At 34.6% G+C, this 19,727-nt stretch overlaps 2 protein-coding genes and 1 long non-coding RNA gene across 3 annotated transcripts; 1 reads left to right on the top strand and 2 right to left on the bottom strand.

Annotated features, from left to right (window-relative positions):
- LOC107631200 (protein E6) lies at positions 4,778 to 5,978 on the bottom strand. Its single transcript, XM_016334562.2, has one exon. The coding sequence runs from the start codon at positions 5,903 to 5,905 to the stop codon at positions 5,066 to 5,068; it is 840 nt and encodes a 279-aa protein (XP_016190048.1). The 5' UTR covers positions 5,906 to 5,978; the 3' UTR covers positions 4,778 to 5,065.
- Positions 6,889 to 7,790, top strand: LOC110270350. The gene is made up of 2 exons (XR_002359793.1): positions 6,889 to 7,157; positions 7,661 to 7,790. It is a non-coding gene; the product is annotated as an uncharacterized LOC110270350 (long non-coding RNA).
- Positions 10,078 to 19,422, bottom strand: LOC107633728 (homeobox-DDT domain protein RLT1). Its single transcript, XM_021117418.1, has 18 exons — positions 18,549 to 19,422; positions 17,992 to 18,438; positions 17,599 to 17,681; positions 16,864 to 17,274; positions 16,651 to 16,740; positions 16,377 to 16,541; positions 16,058 to 16,280; positions 15,819 to 15,919; positions 15,621 to 15,707; positions 15,364 to 15,516; positions 15,066 to 15,251; positions 14,339 to 14,461; positions 13,556 to 14,263; positions 12,933 to 13,478; positions 12,113 to 12,733; positions 11,914 to 12,018; positions 11,562 to 11,816; positions 10,078 to 11,281 (listed from the first exon to the last, which is right to left on the bottom strand). The coding sequence occupies exons 1-18, from the start codon at positions 18,730 to 18,732 to the stop codon at positions 10,373 to 10,375; spliced, it is 5,397 nt and encodes a 1,798-aa protein (XP_020973077.1). The 5' UTR covers positions 18,733 to 19,422; the 3' UTR covers positions 10,078 to 10,372.

The following is a 19,727-nucleotide window of genomic DNA, read 5'->3' on the forward strand; positions in this document are numbered from 1 at the left end:
TTTAAATACTTGATATAATTAAAATAAGACATTAAAAATAATTTAAAAAATTAATTTATATTTTAATATCAATAAATATTAAAATATCATTGCGATTTATCTAAAAAATACTTTATATTTTATCTAAAAAATACTTTATATAAAAAATACTTTATATTTTATATATATACGTGTGTTCCATGTCATGTCCCGTGTCCATATCAGTGTCCGTGTATCATAGTTTCACCACCGTAGACTATAGTGCTCCGTCTCAATTTAGGAATGCATAATTATCACTAATTAATACTATCGTTGATTATTTAATGCAGCTATCTAAGTGTATTTTTTGTAATTAAATACAGGAATCTTTCTAGAGATCGTAACTTAGATGCTTAGATTTGATATTGTAGCCAGCCGTAGCGCATACGGCTTCGGAGCACTGAGTTATAGCCACATGTACTTGCTGGTTCATGGTTCGATGCAACACGAGATTTCCATCAACGATTAGTTATGATTCATCAAGGGTTGCTACATTGAATTAATCTAATTATGATGACAATGAAAGCTCGTAACGACGTCGTAACATTATTATGGGGATAAAATAGTTTTTTTTTTCTCTTTCTTTCTTTCTCTTTTTAATAGACGAGATGATTGAGAGTAGAAGCAATGCTAAGCGGATTAAATTTGGCTATGGTTTGCTTAAGTTTCAATGTAATTAAACATGACATCTGGCAATGTTTATCTCTTTCTTCAACTAATAAGTATAATCTATATGATTGAGGATTCTGAGTTTTCTTAAAGTGATTTCTTCTTATTTCTCTTCGGATTATTACAATAATAAATGTATGATAAATTAATTTCGTAGAACAATTGTCAGTGATCGATGAGGTAAATTCTTGTGTGATTTGGTAAAGCAAGTTGATAACATAGTAATGGCGAAGATTCTTTCAAGGCAAAAAAGTATAGTAAACAAAAACAGATTACACCACACAGGGACTTTTAGGATATTACATGTTAGAATATAAATATATATTAAAAATAAATTAAACTATACATATATACACAAATATATTGGTGCCTTATTTTACTGACGGGTTTTATATACATATAACGCTTTTTAACACTTTAACACTCCTCTAATGTCATAATCTAAAATGAGTCTCAACATGTTGGGAGGTTGATCAACTTTTTGTATTGATTGTTTATTTTTTGGTAGTATGTATGGATCTTTTATCTTACTAGTTGTCAAATCAGGCCCACCCATTAAAAGCCTATATGAATTTGGGTAATAGTAATACTATAATGGATAAACTGAGTGTGAGTCTTTAATGGGCTTACTGAATGTCAAAAAGAACTGCATTCCATAGATCTGGGCCTAAAATTTTCGCTGATCAGTGGGCTATGCTTTCAACTCAATAAGCTCGGATGCATAAATCACGACCAACGTGGAAAAAAAACATGGTATGCACATCACCTTCGTGTAAAAATTTTGTATATATAAACCAAGTTGGGTTGGTCTAGTGGTTAGCTCACTAGTCCGCTTAAGCAAGTGTCGGGGGTTCGAATCCCGCCTTGTGCATGCAGCAACCCATTGGCCAGCGGCAAACCCTTAAATGGAGCTCAGTACCGCGACGGATTAGTCCTTGACCTGCCGGGTTGGGGGATACCGTGGAAAACCAAAAAAAAAAAAAAAAAAAATTTTGTATATTAAAAATAATTAATAAAAATGATAAAAAAAAAATTAGATTGGTTTAGTGATTAGTTTACTAGTCCACTTAAACAAATATTAGAAGTTTAAATTTCACCGTATACATATAGTAATTTATTAACCAACAACAAATCTTTAGATTGAGCAAAAACTATATATTTTTAATATCATAAAAAAATTCAAAAGAGATTTACCCAAAATGCTATGGGTGTTTGTGTTTATGTTTTTTGAAATAAAAAATGAAAAGCGTCCTTGTAATTAGAAATTATTCCATTTAATTTTGCAAATTATTTCAGTATAACTACTTCTAGTTATAAAAAGTTTTATGCATAAATTAAATTATGTATTTATTGTATAGCAACATAATTTAGTTATTGCCAATGAGTTATATCTCAAATGGCATAATCTCTTTATACTCAATTAAGAAGTTGTGGGTTTGAATCTTTTATTTTTGGTGAAAAAAAAACATAATTCAGTTATTATTTATTCTAAAAACCTCATAAATATAAATATTTAATTAGTGTATAATAATTAAACTCTTATTTTATTAGAAGCAACCCGAGAAGAGAAACAAAAGAACAGGTTAAGATGGTGGCAAATTTTGCGTCTCCATAAAAAGCTTTTGATTTATTTTATTGAAATTGGTATCCAACCATATCATCACGTAATATAAATAATAAAGAAACGTATTGGACGCCCTAATGCATGCGTTATCCAATCTCAAACCTAACATTTTCTAAATTGCAAGACTGTTTGTTTTTTGAGATTAAAATTTAGATCGAGTATTGTATTTGATAAGCAAAGAGAGCGAAACTAAAATTTTAGTTTTGAAATATAAAATTTTAATTTTTTAAGTATTTTTAAAAAATAAAAATACAAAAAATTAAAACTTTAAATTTTTTTAATATTTTTTTTATTTTTTTAAAATTTAAATTTATTTTTAAATCTTTATATTTATCTTAAATCAAACATGATATTAAGATATAACTTTAATTCACTATATTTTATGCCAAATATAATATATAAACTGATCTTTCAATCTCTTTCTCAAATTTTTATCTCTCAGTCTCGATTCTTTTGTTCCAAACGCAGCCTAACTGCCCTATCTCACCATTTCCGTGAGAAGCGTCAACCCTTACCCTCCTCTGTTGAATTAATATATCAATCTACAAAGTCAAGTACCTAACAAGTAGTAAGTACAGATAAATTGACTTAGTCTTTGAATATTTTATAGTACTACTAGTAGACATATAGGTAAGACATTTTACATTTTACATGCAATGCAAGCCTTTTTTTTAATTTTAAAATTCATGGTGACAAAGAGCATAGATAAAGTGCGACAAAATCGGGTGGTGCGTTTTGTAGAACCGTCAATCACGGAGGGAAAAAAACTATTTGTCTGCTTTAACAATTTAGGTACTTTAGCTGTTTAGCAATTAGCATGCGGGTCCAATCAATTATTGAATAGACACTTAGGCTGCATTTATTTTTGAGAATAGAATAGAATAAGACACTGATTTTGTGTTCACTTAGGCTGCATTTATTTTTAGAATAGGATAGAATAAGACACTGATTTTGTGTTTTTGTATTTTGTTTGATGAAAAATTAGAACAAATTATAAAATCTTTATATTTATCTTAACTCAAACATGATATTAAGATATAACTTTAATTCACTATATTTTATGCCAAATATAATATATAAACTGATCTTTCAATCTCTTTCTCAAATTTTTATCTCTCAGTCTCGATTCTTTTGTTCCAAACGCAGCCTAACTGCCCTATCTCACCATTTCCGTGAGAAGCGTCAACCCTTACCCTCCTCTGTTGAATTAATATATCAATCTACAAAGTCAAGTACCTAACAAGTAGTAAGTACAGATAAATTGACTTAGTCTTTGAATATTTTATAGTACTACTAGTAGACATATAGGTAAGACATTTTACATTTTACATGCAATGCAAGCCTTTTTTTTAATTTTAAAATTCATGGTGACAAAGAGCATAGATAAAGTGCGACAAAATCGGGTGGTGCGTTTTGTAGAACCGTCAATCACGGAGGGAAAAAAACTATTTGTCTGCTTTAACAATTTAGGTACTTTAGCTGTTTAGCAATTAGCATGCGGGTCCAATCAATTATTGAATAGACACTTAGGCTGCATTTATTTTTGAGAATAGAATAGAATAAGACACTGATTTTGTGTTCACTTAGGCTGCATTTATTTTTAGAATAGGATAGAATAAGACACTGATTTTGTGTTTTTGTATTTTGTTTGATGAAAAATTAGAACAAATTATAAAAATTTAACTTATTCTCATTTTTTTCATTTAAAAAATTTAAGATGAAAAATATAATAATAAAAAATATAATCATGAAAAATTAATAAGAATAATAAGAGAAAAAATAAAAAATAAGTTGTGTCTCTTATTAGTGTCCTTGTGTCCTTCCTATCAGGATGGATACAAAATACACTAATTTAGTATCTTTAAATACATTATTTTTATCCATGTCTCTTTGCCAAACACAATTATGTGTTTCTGTGTCCCTGTAAACAAACGGAGGCTTAATGCCGTTTGAGTTTATCTTTTGATAATGAATAAAATTGATGAAGTTGAAATAATAGATCATGCTACTGATTTCTGCACTGCTTAATTGACAAATGACAGAAACTAGGCAAATTGGCCAAGAATCACAACCAGAGAGTGGGAAAAGGTATTCATTACTTTATTTTTGTATCCCTGAGAAGCAAACATGAGTACATGAACAGAATGAACCATGTTACTATAACAGTCTAACTATGAATTTTAAATGGAAATAAACTTGGTGAGAAAAATGGCACCACAGAAGGAATGGCATTCTCAGTAGTATAGCAGCAAATAAAGGCTAATTTAGCAGTCCTAACATAATCACTAATCACTATCTTTCTTACTTGCCATAGTTGTTGGTGAATGGTGATTATTGAAACTCTAAGTGTGATACAGAAGGGAAGGTATCACTCTCAAAGTCATGCACCACTATCTTTGGGCTGGTTTTGAAAACAAAAAGTTAAAAGTAAAAAATTAAATTAAAACATTCAATAATATAAAAGTGTTACATAAACATTTGATGATATATTATCACGTTGACAACTAAATAAACGGAGACAAATATGACATTATACATGGACAGTATTTCTAAATCTTGGGCAAGATTTAATAGGATTATCATTAAGTAAAAACATTTAATTAACACCCCATAAATAAACCTACCCTTTTAATTCTTTTTTGTGAATCTTGATCTAAGGTACAGATAAAAAACAACATTGAACACCCCATACTATGAATACTCCAAAGCAAGCAATAATGCAAAGTGAACTCTGAAGTTCACTTGGCTAACTCATCATGGCTCGAAGACCTCTTGGTCATCCTCAAAAACCTCTTGGTTCTGGTAACCTTCCATAGATTTCTTGTTGTCGTAGTTGTTGTTGCCAAAGTAGCCCCTATTATTGTACCAGTTCTCAGAGCTCACTCCTGCTCTTGCTGTTGGGTTGTACTTCTCTGAGTTAACATCATAAAAGTATTTACCACCCTCCATAAACCTGGTGTCACTCAACCCTTGCCTCTCATCATTGTTGTAGAAGTACCTGTTGTTGGCACCATTATTGTTGTTGAAAGAGTATCTGTCATTATTGTTGTTGTAGTAATACTTCTGGTTGCTGTTCTGGTTTTCCATGGGAGAGTTGTATCCTCCTTCTGTGTACTTTGTGCCACTGAATCCATTATCCTTGGTGTTGTCGAAGAAATAGTTGTTGTTGTTGTTATTGTTGCTGCTGCTGCTATAAGAATTCCCGGCAAGCCTTGCATCACTCAATTCATTTTGGTTGGTGCTAAAGGAATCTTTGTTAAAGCTATAGAAATTGTTGTTGTTGTTGGTAAACTTGCTAGTTTCCTCAGACTCAGTTTTATATGGCTGGTAAGTAGTGGTGGAGGTGGAGGAGGAGGGAGGGTTGAGGCCAGATTCATGGCCATATAAGCCATAGCTGTTATCTGCCTCAGGGATGAACACAGCTTGTTTTTGCTCTATTGGTCCTTCATTGTTGGGAACAACCTGTGTGTCTTTGACATTGTTGTTGAAATGGGGGACTTTGCTGAAGAACTGGCTCTCTCTTGCATCAGTTTGCAGAGAAAACAGAAGGGTTGTCAAGAAAAGGAGAGAAATGAGGTTTGAGGATGGAGCCATACCTAAGTCACAGTCAAAGACAGGAAGGATGCTTGAGACTCTCTGTTACCCTATAATACCTTTGGTTTTTCCAACTTTATATAGAGCTACTTAAATTTTAGAGTAAATGTGATTTTCGGTCTCTAACCATTTGTTTGATAGACTTTTCACTCCTAAAAAATTTAAAATCTATATCGGTCTCTATCTACTTTGATATATGTACGCTCCAGTCCCTGATTAGGGACCGAAAAAGGCATTTACTCAAAGTAAATAGGGACTGTAACATACATATATCAAAGTAGATAGAGACCGATTTGAATTTTTAGATTTCTTAAAAAATGAGAAGTTTATCGGGCAAATAGTTAAGCACTGAAAATGACATTTATTCTGAACTTTATTATGTATGTATAACTTAATATTTTTACTTTATAACAATATATGAATTATGATTAAATATATGTAAAAAAAAAACCAGTTTATTAGCAGTGGCATACGGCATGCATATATGACACTTGGACACGATGGATAATTTAATAGTGCAAAAGCCTGGTCATTTATCCTATCTTTCTCTTTCTCTTTCTCTTTAGACCATATACTAATAAAGCCAAACATTTAATAAACTAACATCCTAATAGATATAACGTTTCTTCTAAGCAAGCACTAGTGATTTCAGTAGCATCATAAACTGAAAAGGGGAAGTTTGGGTGGGTGATGTGCATTATTATTCCCAATTACTGATTTTAGTTATCCGAACACTCACAATTGTTTATTTAGTGCAAATTGCACCATAAATTAGGGCTCTATGAAACACAAATAAATAAAGAAATGGCAAAGTTAACTTTTACAATTAAAAATTTTTAGACAGAAAAAATATCATTAACACCCATAAATGGCGTCAAAGGAAATCCCGAGGAAGATTACAGTTAAGTGAGACTTAATTAAGAAGATTACCACCTTATAAGGTAATAATTAATGTTTGTCAAAAATTAAAAGTGGAAGGTAAGTAGTGTATATATATGAAAATGAGAACGATAGAGAGAGAGAGAGTAATGATGCGTGTGGATTGTGGGAGTGGGTGGGACATAAGAAAATAATAGCATTTGGTGGCACTAACCATGTCCATGTGAGAATGGTCTATGCTTTTGTGTACACTATGGAGTGCACCTAATCCTTTTACTCCTTTGAGCAGTGATGACTTACTCTATGATCCGATATCCTCATCAACAACGCGCTTATTTAGTAGTGGCCATTTCTCAAAGTTAGTGGCACCAAGGTCGGTATTCAATTGAATTTCATTCATTCATTCGTTCATTGTTCTTTTTGGTTTTGGAACTGTAGAGTGGAGTCACTGAAATCTAAGTTTGTTAATGTCAAATTCAATATGTTTTTGGGAACTGATGGAATTTTCACGAATAATGCAGTGTGTTTTAATTTCCTCGCTAAATAACACTTATTCAACGGTGCATTTGTGTGTTTCATCACTTTCATGTATTATGTATGCAAAGCCAACTACTACATTGGTCAGTGGTCATGTTCATGTGATTATGCTATCTTAGTTGTTTACTTCATTCATCCCATAAAAGGAGGACATAAAAAAAATGTGACTACGTTATAGAAGATGTTAAATAGTATTTCCAATTCTGAATTTATTATCATTGGTTCTTAGCGAAGAAAAAAAAAGAGCCTATAGGCATAGCAGTCTCTAGGCAGTCATTGAATGAATATAGTTTTGTTAAGCAAAGTAAGAAACTATATATTATAGTCATCATTCATAAGGTATGGAGATGGATGCCTATGAAAGCTAAGAGAAAGAGAAAAAGAAAAAGGACAGGGGTGAACAATTTCAAAAGGATGGATTGAAGGTAAAGAAGCGCTTCTTGGAAGTTTCTTTGTGCAAGAAATGAGATCACAATGAGAAAGTGCAGGTAGCAATAATCATGAAAGTTGATTTTATAAAGTGGAAGTGTCTAGTTCAATTCAGTCACTTAGACTAGTCTAAAGCCCACTGGTCACCACCAAAGGAAAAACTAAAGGGAGTGTGTGTGTGTCTATGACAACAAAAAAAAAGAAATCTAGTGAGCTAGTGTGTTGTATTCTCTACTACCAAATTATAATGGATAAAAATATACTTAAAAATTTACATAGTGATTATAATTATATTTAAATTATTTAATAAGTCATGTGTACATATGATTTATTTGCTCTAATAAACACATTCACTTTTTTAGCTATAGACGTGTGCCTCTATTAGTTTTTTGGAATATGGGGCTCTTCGTTTCTTGAAGTAAAGCCATATTTTTTGTTCTCTGTTAGGGTTTCAGAAATGTTGGCAATTTCTGGAAATAAAAAGATAGATGGTTTAGGTATTTTTACTTAAAAATTTAATTCTAAAATAATTTTATCTTACATGACAATAAAATAGACACATCACTTATACTAACAGTATCATTTTAGGCCAAAATCATGAAAAAATATTCAACACACAAGTGAAGTTCGATGTCATCTCTAGCATTGCCATCAACAATAAAAAGGATTTTTACACTTTCACTCCTTGCAGTGAATTAGAGACATGTTGAAGGTTTCTTCAACACTTTTTTCTATATTCTGAAACAGCCTCCTGTTCTTTTTCAACCAAACGTTTCAAACAACCGCGAAATAACTTATGAACCATTTGTTACGCTCCTCTTTCCTACTTGTAACACCTGTCCAGTTTTAAAAATGTTCCTTTAAAGTACCTGGACAGGACCATTCTCTGCCAAATACAGATAACCAAGCACACTACACCTGTCAAGTAAATTCACAGCCAAAAAACAAGTGATGAACATATTCAACATCCTTATTACATAATACACACAAATTATCACCTTGATTAACAATTCCTAACCGACACAACCTTTCCTTTGTATTTATCTTGCCTATCAATACAAATCAGACAAACAACTCTATTCTTAGAGGGGTTAATCCTTTCCAAAGAATCTTGGTAAAGCTATAGCTTGTTACGTCATCCGAAAATGTTTCTGCTTATAATACCTGCACAATAGAATTAGTAGAAAAAATACCTTACCTATTAAACTTTCAGACAACTCTATCCTCTCTATGAGAAGCTAATTTTAACCGGTTTCTATTTTTTTTAAAAGCTCCATTAGTAGTAACACATGATTTTGATATATGTTATGGACTAAGTCATATAATGTTTTTATATGTAATAAAATAGAATGAATCTGAAACGCAATAGCATTCTGCATTAGACACAACAAACTAACAAGGTTTGACTTTCGGCCGTGGCCGAATCCCTTGGCTCAACTTCTCTACTATCTAATAGATTTGTTTCTATGTGTAACTAGATATCTTTTAAATATTGTTCTTATTCAATCTTTAGAAGAGAGAGAAAATAAAAAATAAATATTTTTTTTAATTTTTTAAACAACTAATATGTGAAAGTTGATATTTAAATTAATTAAATAATAATAAATTTTTAAAAAGACTGACTAAAGATTGAAAATTAAAAGACGACCAACATTTTATTTTTAATTTTGCAGTATTCTGTATGTGGAGAGAATTCAATTTGCCATAAAGTTTTCTCTTCTCATTTCTTTTTGCTTTTCTTTTTTATTTTTATTTGCCCTTTATTCTCCTTGAATGAAGTGAAGTGGATTGGCGCAATTGGCGGAACCAAACTTTCGATTACTTTCTGCTCTCTTCTAAAACGGAATAAATAGAAGGATGAGGGGTCAAAGCAAATTAAGACGAGGAGACACCAAAAAGAAAAAAGCAAACTAAGACGAGGGCAACACTACATATGAGAAAATAAAGTCAAAGTGAAAGCATTCACTTTCCTTTTCAAAAGACTTGTAGAGAAGGGGTACAATATTTACATGTTTATCATATTGTAGAAATAAATTAATTAAAAAGAAAGAAAGAACAAGTTTCACTACATCATTATCATCTAGTGAGCGAGACAAGTGAACTAATAAAGGAAGACTTCATTACTCAAATAAAAACCAAAAATTAACTGCCGATACATATTTTCAACTTTGAAGCAGGACCTGATGCTGAAACTTTTCGGTTGTTGAAATTGATTTCAAATTCCTTCTTCAACTGATCTTTCAAGAGAGAAATTTATGATCAGTAAACTCAAAAGATCACATTTGGGTTTAACCCATGAAATTAATAAACTCAAAATAGCTATATCATTGACTTAAATAATAACTAAGACCTTTATTAATTAATGAATATCTATAACCAGAAAAGAAACAATAAGGGTAAGGGCGGCCTTAAAGGCCCTCCCTCCGTTTCAGAGTGCTTAAAATTACAAAGCTCCATTTTTGCAATGGATAATATACAATGTATCTCTCTGTCTACTCTCAGTTTCAAGCCACGGAATGGCATGACTTGGTGCTTCATACTTAGTATTAAAGCTGCAATATCAAAAATGTAATGCAGCCTCCACATCCAACCCCTTCCTTCCGTTGAATCAAAAACATTGTTCTAATCAGATGAATCTTCAGAATCATCAGAGTCCGAGTCATCATTCAAAACTCTATCTGCAATTCCATCTGAACCCTCCTCACTCATAACATCATCACCCTCTGATTCTTCCTCTTCGTTCTCTTCAAGCCCAACATTGTTGTCATTGTCCTCGTCTGAAGCTTCTACATCTTCATCAATCATTCCAACCACATCCCTACTCCACCTGTTGGGGGTGTTATTGAAACCTATTCCCCAGTTTCCTTGATCATATTCCACTGCTTGGCCATTGTCATCTGAGTCCACTGCTTGAGCATTGTCATCTGAGTCCACTTCTAGAGGATTGTCATCGGAATCCACTTCTTGAGCATTGTCATCCGAATCTGCTGCTTGAGCATTGTCGTTGGACTCTGCTACTTGAGCATTGTCATCAGAATCTGCCTCTTCGGCACTGTTACTATTGTCGGCAGCCCCCATGTGGATGGAAGTCATGGGACTTGCCTTTTCATCATCATCCCATTCCTCATCCAGGTTTCTCAATGGTTCTCTAACAATATTGGAACTGTGTGTGCCAGCCTTGTGGCCCAGCAGCAAATCTTCAACAGCCCTCTTTTCCACTCGTCTTTTCCTGACAGTTCGGCGACCACGTCCACCACTTTGTCCTTGTGCTCCTTGCCCCTGCTGTTTTAGTCTTTGACTAAGATTCTCTGTGACCTTAACAATGCGGCGGCCAGTATCTTGTTTGGAATCATGCATTCTTTTAGCTATCTTTTTACCCCGTCCTTTATCACTATTCCCCCGCCCACGTTTATTGCCACTTTTTACAATTTTCATGGGAGCAGACCTAACTTTCATGAATTCATCATGGTCCAAGTCTGCTGGTTCCACTACTCTACTAGATTTGAAAGGATTAGATCTTGAAGGAAGCTTCTGTATGAAAGCAAAGCAAGTTAGAAGATTATTGACTATTATTAGAATGAAGATTGTCCAGTAGAATGAAAATTGTCCAGCCAAACTCTTAAACCCCAATTGGTTAAAAGATATTATAACAATAAGAAAGTATCTCACTTCAGCAGTTTCACAAGAATATAAATGACATCTTAACTTATTCATTTCAAACGTTTCCTGGTAATATCAAAGACTGATTGCAGTTAAATTCAAGAGCAAAAGCTAGAGAAGTTAAAAGCAATGAAGGATAACAAAGACTGACCATGTATTCTATAGTTTCTTTCTCCCTGCGATGCTCAGATTTTTCAAGCTGAACATAGCTAATGGACGCATCAAACTCAGAGAGTCTGAGAGACACAGCTGAGGTGGTCTGTGGAACCCATGGAAGTACAGCAACAGATTCAGGATCGGTAAAAGCACTCTCTGACATACTGCTTGATCCCAACAATTCTTGTGTTGTTGAGAAGGATGACGATAAAAAATCTCGCTTTATTGCTCTCTCAAACACAGTCAATAACTGAAAAACATGTTAAATTCGGAAATCTCTTGAGTACGGATTCCTTACCTTAAAAATAATGTGAAGATAAGGAAGATAAAATACTAATATGTCAAACCTGAAGAAGTTCCTCGACAGAAGATGATTTGCTTAACTTCAAACCCCAATGCCTTCTAGTATCTTCTGTCCAAGTTGATTGAAACGCTTCGGAGGGAACAGATGCCTGTAAATCAAAATATGAGTATAATATAACCCTCAAAGTTAACATAAAATTTCACCAAAAGATAGTTAACAACGTAAAGTAATAATCAACTCACCTCAATAAAAGCCAGCAGGGCCTTAAGCAACCTTGTCCTCAAGGGAAGAGAACAATCCAGAATACAAATATCTTTGGACAATTTGCCCCCACATTGAAATATATGTTTTGAAAAATTAAATCCGTTATTTGAGGGAAAAGTACGATGGCAACAATTGCAATGGGAGTCTTCAAAGAAATAAGGGTTGAGGCAGATATCACAGATGTCCACCTGAGGTTTGCATCTCATTTTCCCATATTTCATTGCAGATAATATGGATGAGTTATAGCATTCTTTCCACATCCATTTCTGGAAATCTTGATACCTTCTCAAGGCACCTTTCTTCTCACTCTCACTTTTCCCAAGCTCAATTTTGAATGATGAAGAAGTTTCAGATGTATCAGAGTTCAAGCCACAGAGTGTACTGCTGGGACTGTCAGACAATGCATGGCAATCAGGACTGGACTCTGCTTCATCAGCTTCATTTTTAATATTACTTTCATCTCTGCTTCCAATATTGGCAGATTGTGCATTCTTCCTAACATTTTCTTTGAAGGAACTTCCAATCTTTTGCAACATTATGCGCAAATGAGATTCCCTGATCCCACGCAAATCCAGTGAATTAAAAAGAGCATCAAAGGCCTGCACAGGATTGGTTGAATAAATTATGTATATTGTAAGAATTAAGAAGAACTAAGCATATAGTTAAGATGGAATTTGTTTAGTGATAAGAGACAATGAAAACAGGATATATGTTGGATGACTAAGAAGTGAATCGATCAGCAAGAAGGATCCGCATATGCGAGAAAAATGGAAAAGGCAAAACCAAAGCAATCTCTACCTCTTCAGAATCAATAAGCCTCCAATTGCCATCAAGATATTCAACAAAGATCCTGCCAGAGCCAGGATCATTGCAAGAAGCAGATGCAACGAATTGCCAATAACGATTATGTCTGCGATCTTGACCAAGGGGTAAAGACCTGTATACGGACATCTCTTCTGCCATGTGAGAAATATATGATTTCAACTGAGAACGAGACCTTTTCGAATAGGGAGCAGATAGTTGAGTTTGAGGGTTATCTGGACCAATGCAGTAATCTTGACCTATTGAGGGCTTTTCCATGGCAAGGTTCTGTACAACTGCAGCTTTTTTATTTTCTGCAGTGCTAGGCGATGCCTCATTATTATTATTATTGTCAATGTTTATGTCAAGCAATGGGCTTTGGTTCCCCCCCACAGCAGGACTTGTGTATTGTGGTTCAACTTTATTCCCATTGATAGATGGAAAATCTGATTTATTTACATTATCATCTCTCAGTCGAATTTTATCTATCTGAGCTTCTGCCCACATTTGCTTCTTCAGAGCATTTGCTGCTTCCAAACGATCCTGGAAAACTATTCAGGTCAATTCAATAAACTACACATGAAAATTAACTTAGATACATCCTAAAGAATAAAGTTTACCTCGAGAACAACGCGGATTGAATTTCCTTCATTTGCCACACCAACCAATACAACAAGAGCATTTAAACGTTCCTCTACACTGAGATCAGAATATTCTCCTTCTGCAAGCCCTTCAACCCATGACTCTCCAGTCTTGCTTTCATCAATTTCCATATTATCTTCCTCAAAGTTTGTAATAACGGGTTGTCCAGTGATAGCATCTGGAAGATGAGCATCTTTAGAACCATCCACATCCTTAGTACCATTCTCCGGAAGATCCTTCTCAAACTGATCTTGAATAAGTTCTACCTTATGACCCAAACTTTCTTTTCCAATAGATGAGAAATCATCACACAGTTCAGATGTTTTGTTAGCACTTGAAGGACCTAGCAAATCGTCAACTTCAGGATCATCATCAACTTCTTCACTTTCTGACTCTTCTTCTCTTTCTACATCATCATATCTTTCAACATCATCTCTTTCAATATCGTCTTCTCGTTCAACCTCATCAGCGTCTTCACCAGCTAGAAACCCATTTTCAAATATCTGAATTTTCTTTCTTGCTTCTGAAAGAATAGACTCAGCATCCGCCGGATCCTTTCTAAATGCAGTACGTACGCGATATGTCGATGGAGCTATTCTCTCAAAAAGCTTAGCATCTCTTGTCAAAGCGACAGAAATCGATGCCTCTGGTGTCTTGCTAGTTGTCAGGTCCCGAAGGCCAGATTTCTGACAGATTGTTATAAGAAGTTAAGCACAAAGCTAACAATTTACAAAAGCATTTAAATTGAAGAGGCAGCTTACCTGAATTTTTTCTGCAAGTTCTAGTACTGTCAATCCTTCACCACCTTCAAGTGAGAGAACATGAAATGCAGCAAACTTTACTGTTCCAGGAGTTAAGCGGTGCCTTGATTTTCGAGGTGCTAGGGAAAACAAAACATATTAAACTGGATTCCAAATGAAAACAAACTTTTTATTAAAAAATGTCGGCAAAACATCCATGGCGACCAAAAGCTAACATCAAATTTGCACCTGAGATTTTATCTTCAATTTCTTTGAAGTCCTATAATTAAAACAATGTAGTTCTTTTTCTTAACATCACTATTGTATTGTTTGGATGCTAAGAAGGGAAAGGAAAAAAAATTGTCATTACTCTTGTTTGCATGATTTTAATGAGGGGAAAGGCCAAGTAATCCCCTCCTTCCATCCCTCTTAAAATCAAAATGCCTTTTTATTTGGAAGTTCAAAAGGAAAAAGGGATTCTATATTTTTCATTTAAGAATTTATGGAATTAAAGGCATACTATGTACTTCCATCATACACTATTACTTCCATTATGAGAAATATAATGCTACAACCCTTTTTCCCTTCTATTTTATCTCTCAAACAAAGGGAAAGGTATGCCTGCCTTATTTTTATTTGAACACTCAAACGACAGTAAATAAGTCTCCTTCCATAGTTCCTTCCCTTTCCACCCCTTTCCATATCCTCATGTAAACATAAAATTCATAAAAGTTTAAGCCAAAACTTATTTAAAAAGAAACAGATTTGAGTACCGAACCTCATCTTTATCATTTGCATATGACCATGTAATATTTCTTTTCTTCAACTGTGGTCCATAACCTGCTGCTAATGCTAGCTGTCGAAAAATTTCTGGCCATGTCAACTGATTTAAGTGCTTATGCCAATTACGTATGTCAAAGCCCCATGCATATGCCTGATGCATTCAAAAAATAATAAATAAATCACATGAGTGTCCCCCCAAATAAAACCACTGGTTCTAATGGGAAAAAAACAGATACAAAATTTGACAAAATATCTGAACTGACCCCTTCCACAATCTCTGGATGGCCACCTCCTGAATTAGCTGCACCATTTTGGCTCATTCCTAATCCAGTGGAAGGTGTCCTTGCAACATCTGCAATGTCTTTTATTATCACCTTAAGGAGAGCAACATGTATTTCACCCAACAGTCTTGAATCCTGAAATCAAATGGTTTGAACACAGGATGAGCTTCACCACTGCACAAAAATAGTTTAACTGAAAGCACAAAATCACCAGCTCATGAAAGCCCAATCTGACTCACGTAATCATGAAAAGCTTGCACAAACTCATCGAGAGTAAAAGGCCACAACTCAAGAATATCAGCAAAAGTAATCAAAAATTTCCAAACCTGAAGTAGACCATCACAGCATTCAAGCGTTAATTCAAGAAAAAAGTGGAATGTAAAGATCTGGTACGTTACGTATTTTATAAGGAAAGCATAATGATGATGATACCATACCATGAGAAGGTTGCCAACATTCTCTTCTGAGTTAATCCAGGGTTGGATCGCAAATGGTTTTCTTAGCTTTACACTCTTAGGTGGGAAAACACACAATGAATCTTCAAAATAACAAGAAAGTCTTAGAAATAAAAGGCAGAAATTCATTCAAATTTTCTGTATTTGCAGACAAATGGTAGATTACGAAAGAAGTTAAATATATAAAATTACAGAAAACAAAAACAAAATAAATTGCTTACCCCTAAATGATTCAAGGTTTTGCAGAGTATCAAAATCAAGATGAATTATAGAGGACAATCCCTTGCTTGAAGCAGCAAGCTCCATCAATTCCAGTTGTTCATCTTCAATTAGTTCCATGGATTCCTTAGCTATTCTACGAGCAGTTGCCTTTTCCAAGGCAGCTTTGCGTCTCTCTGCTTCTTTCTCTTTGCGAAGCTCTTCCTTTTGCCTCATTTTCTCAGCCTTTTTAAGATACAACATGTGAAAACAGGGAAATGATCAACTAAATACCTAAGTTCTCTAAATGCAAGACCATCAATACTAGGATTACAATCTTACTTTCAAATTTTCTTTCAGCAAAAACTTTTCCCTTCGTTCGAGTTCACGTTTTTGCTCACGCCTTAATCTTTCCTCTTCTCGCTGTCTCTCACGCATCAACCTTTCTTCTTCCTTCCTTCTTTCACGATCTTGTCTCTCCATTTCTTTCCTCATTCGCTCTTCATTCTAAAAAAAGGAGAGAGAAAGATGGGGATCAATTTAAATGAATGCAACTGTGATTCATTTAAACCTCTACAAAGGTCATATAGCAAGCTAAATTTAATTTCAACAAAACCTTTCGTCTAAGGTTATCTTGTTTCTCAAGCTCTTTCTTGATCCTCATCTCATGGGCTTCAACTTCCCTTGCACTTCTAGCATCATCACTCTACAATAAAGATGGTTACAAAATTTTGGTCATCCTTTACAAAAGATACATTAAATAGTTTCAGCTTTCATGAGTTGATGATTTGAGTCTAACACATCAATTATCACATATAGAATAAGATACCTTTCGTTTTTTCTCAATCTGCATTGTAGTGATATGGGAAACTTGTCCACCTGGTGGGTTATAGGGATTTTCGGGCCCAACAATTTGGTAATCAGTAGAATGAGAGTTCACTCCAGTGTTCACTACATTTGTGTGCAATTGCTTTTGGGAAGCAACATCATCATCTTGAGGAGGAGATGGATGAGGAATCCCTTGCTTATCTTGTTGAGGTAAAATACGGACTCGAGAAGAATGACCTTGGGTAGCATGACTTCTATGTAACTGTTCAGTTCCATGTGCAAAATGGGTATTTCTTGCAGGACCTTCCATCGGATCATGTAAATGATGTTGGGGATATTGTCCAAAACCATCAGACCTGGGGCCAGCCTGGTTCCGTAGAAATTGATATTCATGGAATGCCCTTGCCATAGCCTAAAATAGACCTCATTTATAAGCAAATTCTAAAATAAAGCATTCTAGCAGTATGAATATTTATCACCAGAAGAATCCTGTATTCTACCAGCCATTTTATGTTAATTAAAATACTAACATAAACATCCATGTATCTAATTTCAAGTACTTCTACTCGTAATTGATCAAAAGGTAGAAAACCAAACATCATAAGAACTACAGGATAAATAAATGCCATTGCATCACCAAACTTATGACTGAAATCATAAGCCACATATACAGCTCGACACTAGTTACATTACAAAGAGACCATACTGTTAAGGATAATGAAACCATAAAACCAACCTTATTTGGTCTAGCATTATGTCTTTCATAAACTTTACTGTCATAGGCATGACTTGGTCGCTTCTGCTGTTCTGCAATGGTTGCTCCATAGAAACAAACACAAGAAGCGTCAGTCACAAAACAAGTTGCACGACCCTATGACAAGCAACGTGGTCTACGTCACCATAATTGTTTCAAGGCTTTATACCAAAACTTATTCAAACAAAACAGACTGCACTTATATATTTTCCAAAATATAGCCACCATGGTCAATAGTATCATCATGATGAACAATGCAAGAGAATTCGGTTAAGATATGTGAAACATAGGATATCAATGTTTAACTCAACAATTTTAGCTACGCAGTCTTTCTGTAAGTGAAAATAGGAATACAAATTCTCTGATTATATGTACCTAAGGGCGCCCCAAATGCATCTGGTGGCAATGCATCAAACTCTATTCCTAGAATGGGTCCATCTTCCCTCAATGGCCCCCCTAACTGTGCCTCCACACAAGAAATTGCTCTGAGCTCGAGCGCAGCCTGCTGTGATTCATAATAACCCCGCGGCGCCACACTCCTGGACTCTGACCGGGTAAACGGGCTTGACCCAGAACCAGACCCGGATCCATTCTCATTGCCTAGCTCGGGGCCCAATCTGTGGTCATCCACTGGGGAATCCGGCACTGGTTCAGGCTCTGGCTCCCGCACTTTCTCCACGGCCTTCTTCGGCGGCTTCTTGGTTGGCAAGTCTTTCTTGTCTTTCAGCCTCCGGTGGCAGAACCACATCTGCAGCTGCCGATCAGACAACGCCAATTTCTCCGATAGCTCGGCCCTCATAGCCTCAGAAGGGTACGTCTCCACTAATCAAAACACAAAAAAACAAAATCACCGAATTAACCCAAAAAAACATCTGAATTTTACTGAACAATTAAAATTGAGGAACAAGGGTTGCTGGGTAAGGAAGACTCACAGGCATAAGCTTTCTCGAGGGTTTCGAGTTGATAGGGTGTCTTCATCTGGCGCTTGGGCTTGCTCTGCCCCTCATTGGAATTCGCAACTTTGCTATTGCTTCCATTGATATTTTCATTGCTATTATCATCTGTGCCACCCCTTCTCTGATTATTCTCTCCCTCTGAACCACCCTCCCCCTCCATCGACGAAAATCGATCAAAGATCGAAACTTTCTCCCTCTATCCGTGATTCCCCCTTTCACAAACCCTAGAAATCGCAGAACACGCTAGAGAAAACAAATAAAAGAAAGAAACCAAACGAAGCAACACCAAAATTAGGGTACCCGAAAAGAATCAATTGAGTTTGTGTTTCTATCTCTACGGCTTTCTCTCTCTTCTTGAACCAAAATTCCGTGATAGTCAAGGAATGGAAAAAAGGCAGAACAAGGATTAGCGAATGACGAAATTGACAATAACAATAATAAATTAAGGTAAAAGGAAAATAGAAAAGCAGCGTGTGATGAGGGATTGAAAAAGAACAACAACAACAAAGAAGAATAATAAAAGAACCGAGAAAAAACAATAATAATGAGAAGATGAAGAAGTAAGAATAATAATAATAATCCAAAACCAAAATTAATCAACCAATTACAACAACAGTTGCTCTTGACTGCTCCTACTATAATTCCACCACCACCTTTCATATTAATTTCCCTTTAATTTTTATTTTCTTCTTCGAATAATAATAAACAGATTTTTCTTTTTAAAAAAAAGATTTGTTTTGAGATCTCCCCTTTTTTATGAACGAACGGTGTCAGTGCGAGTGTTGTGTATAACTATATATGTTCCTGTCAAACAGGACGTAATGAGGGCAAAAAAAAACAAAAACAAAAAAAGATGAGAAGAATCCCCGTTCCTTTTATTTTCCTTTTGATATTTTTTTTCTTTTGTTTCTCTTTTTTTCAGTCTCGAATTTTACGTTTTTTATTTTATTTTAAGATTTGTGTCTTTTTTCTTTTTGGTTTTGCTAAAACAAAAATTAAGTTTCTCAACACCAAAATAATTAATTAAATGCTTCTGTGACTGGGTGCGTGTGTATTAATTTTGATGAACTTTTTTCAAAGGCTCGTGTCATTGTCTGGGGTTTCCTATTTTTAATATTAATTTTGTTTTGTTTGTTTGATTTGTACTAGTAGTAC

The sequence above is a fragment of the Arachis ipaensis genome, chromosome B03, assembly GCF_000816755.2.
Source record: "Arachis ipaensis cultivar K30076 chromosome B03, Araip1.1, whole genome shotgun sequence".
Lineage (NCBI taxonomy): Eukaryota > Viridiplantae > Streptophyta > Magnoliopsida > Fabales > Fabaceae > Arachis > Arachis ipaensis.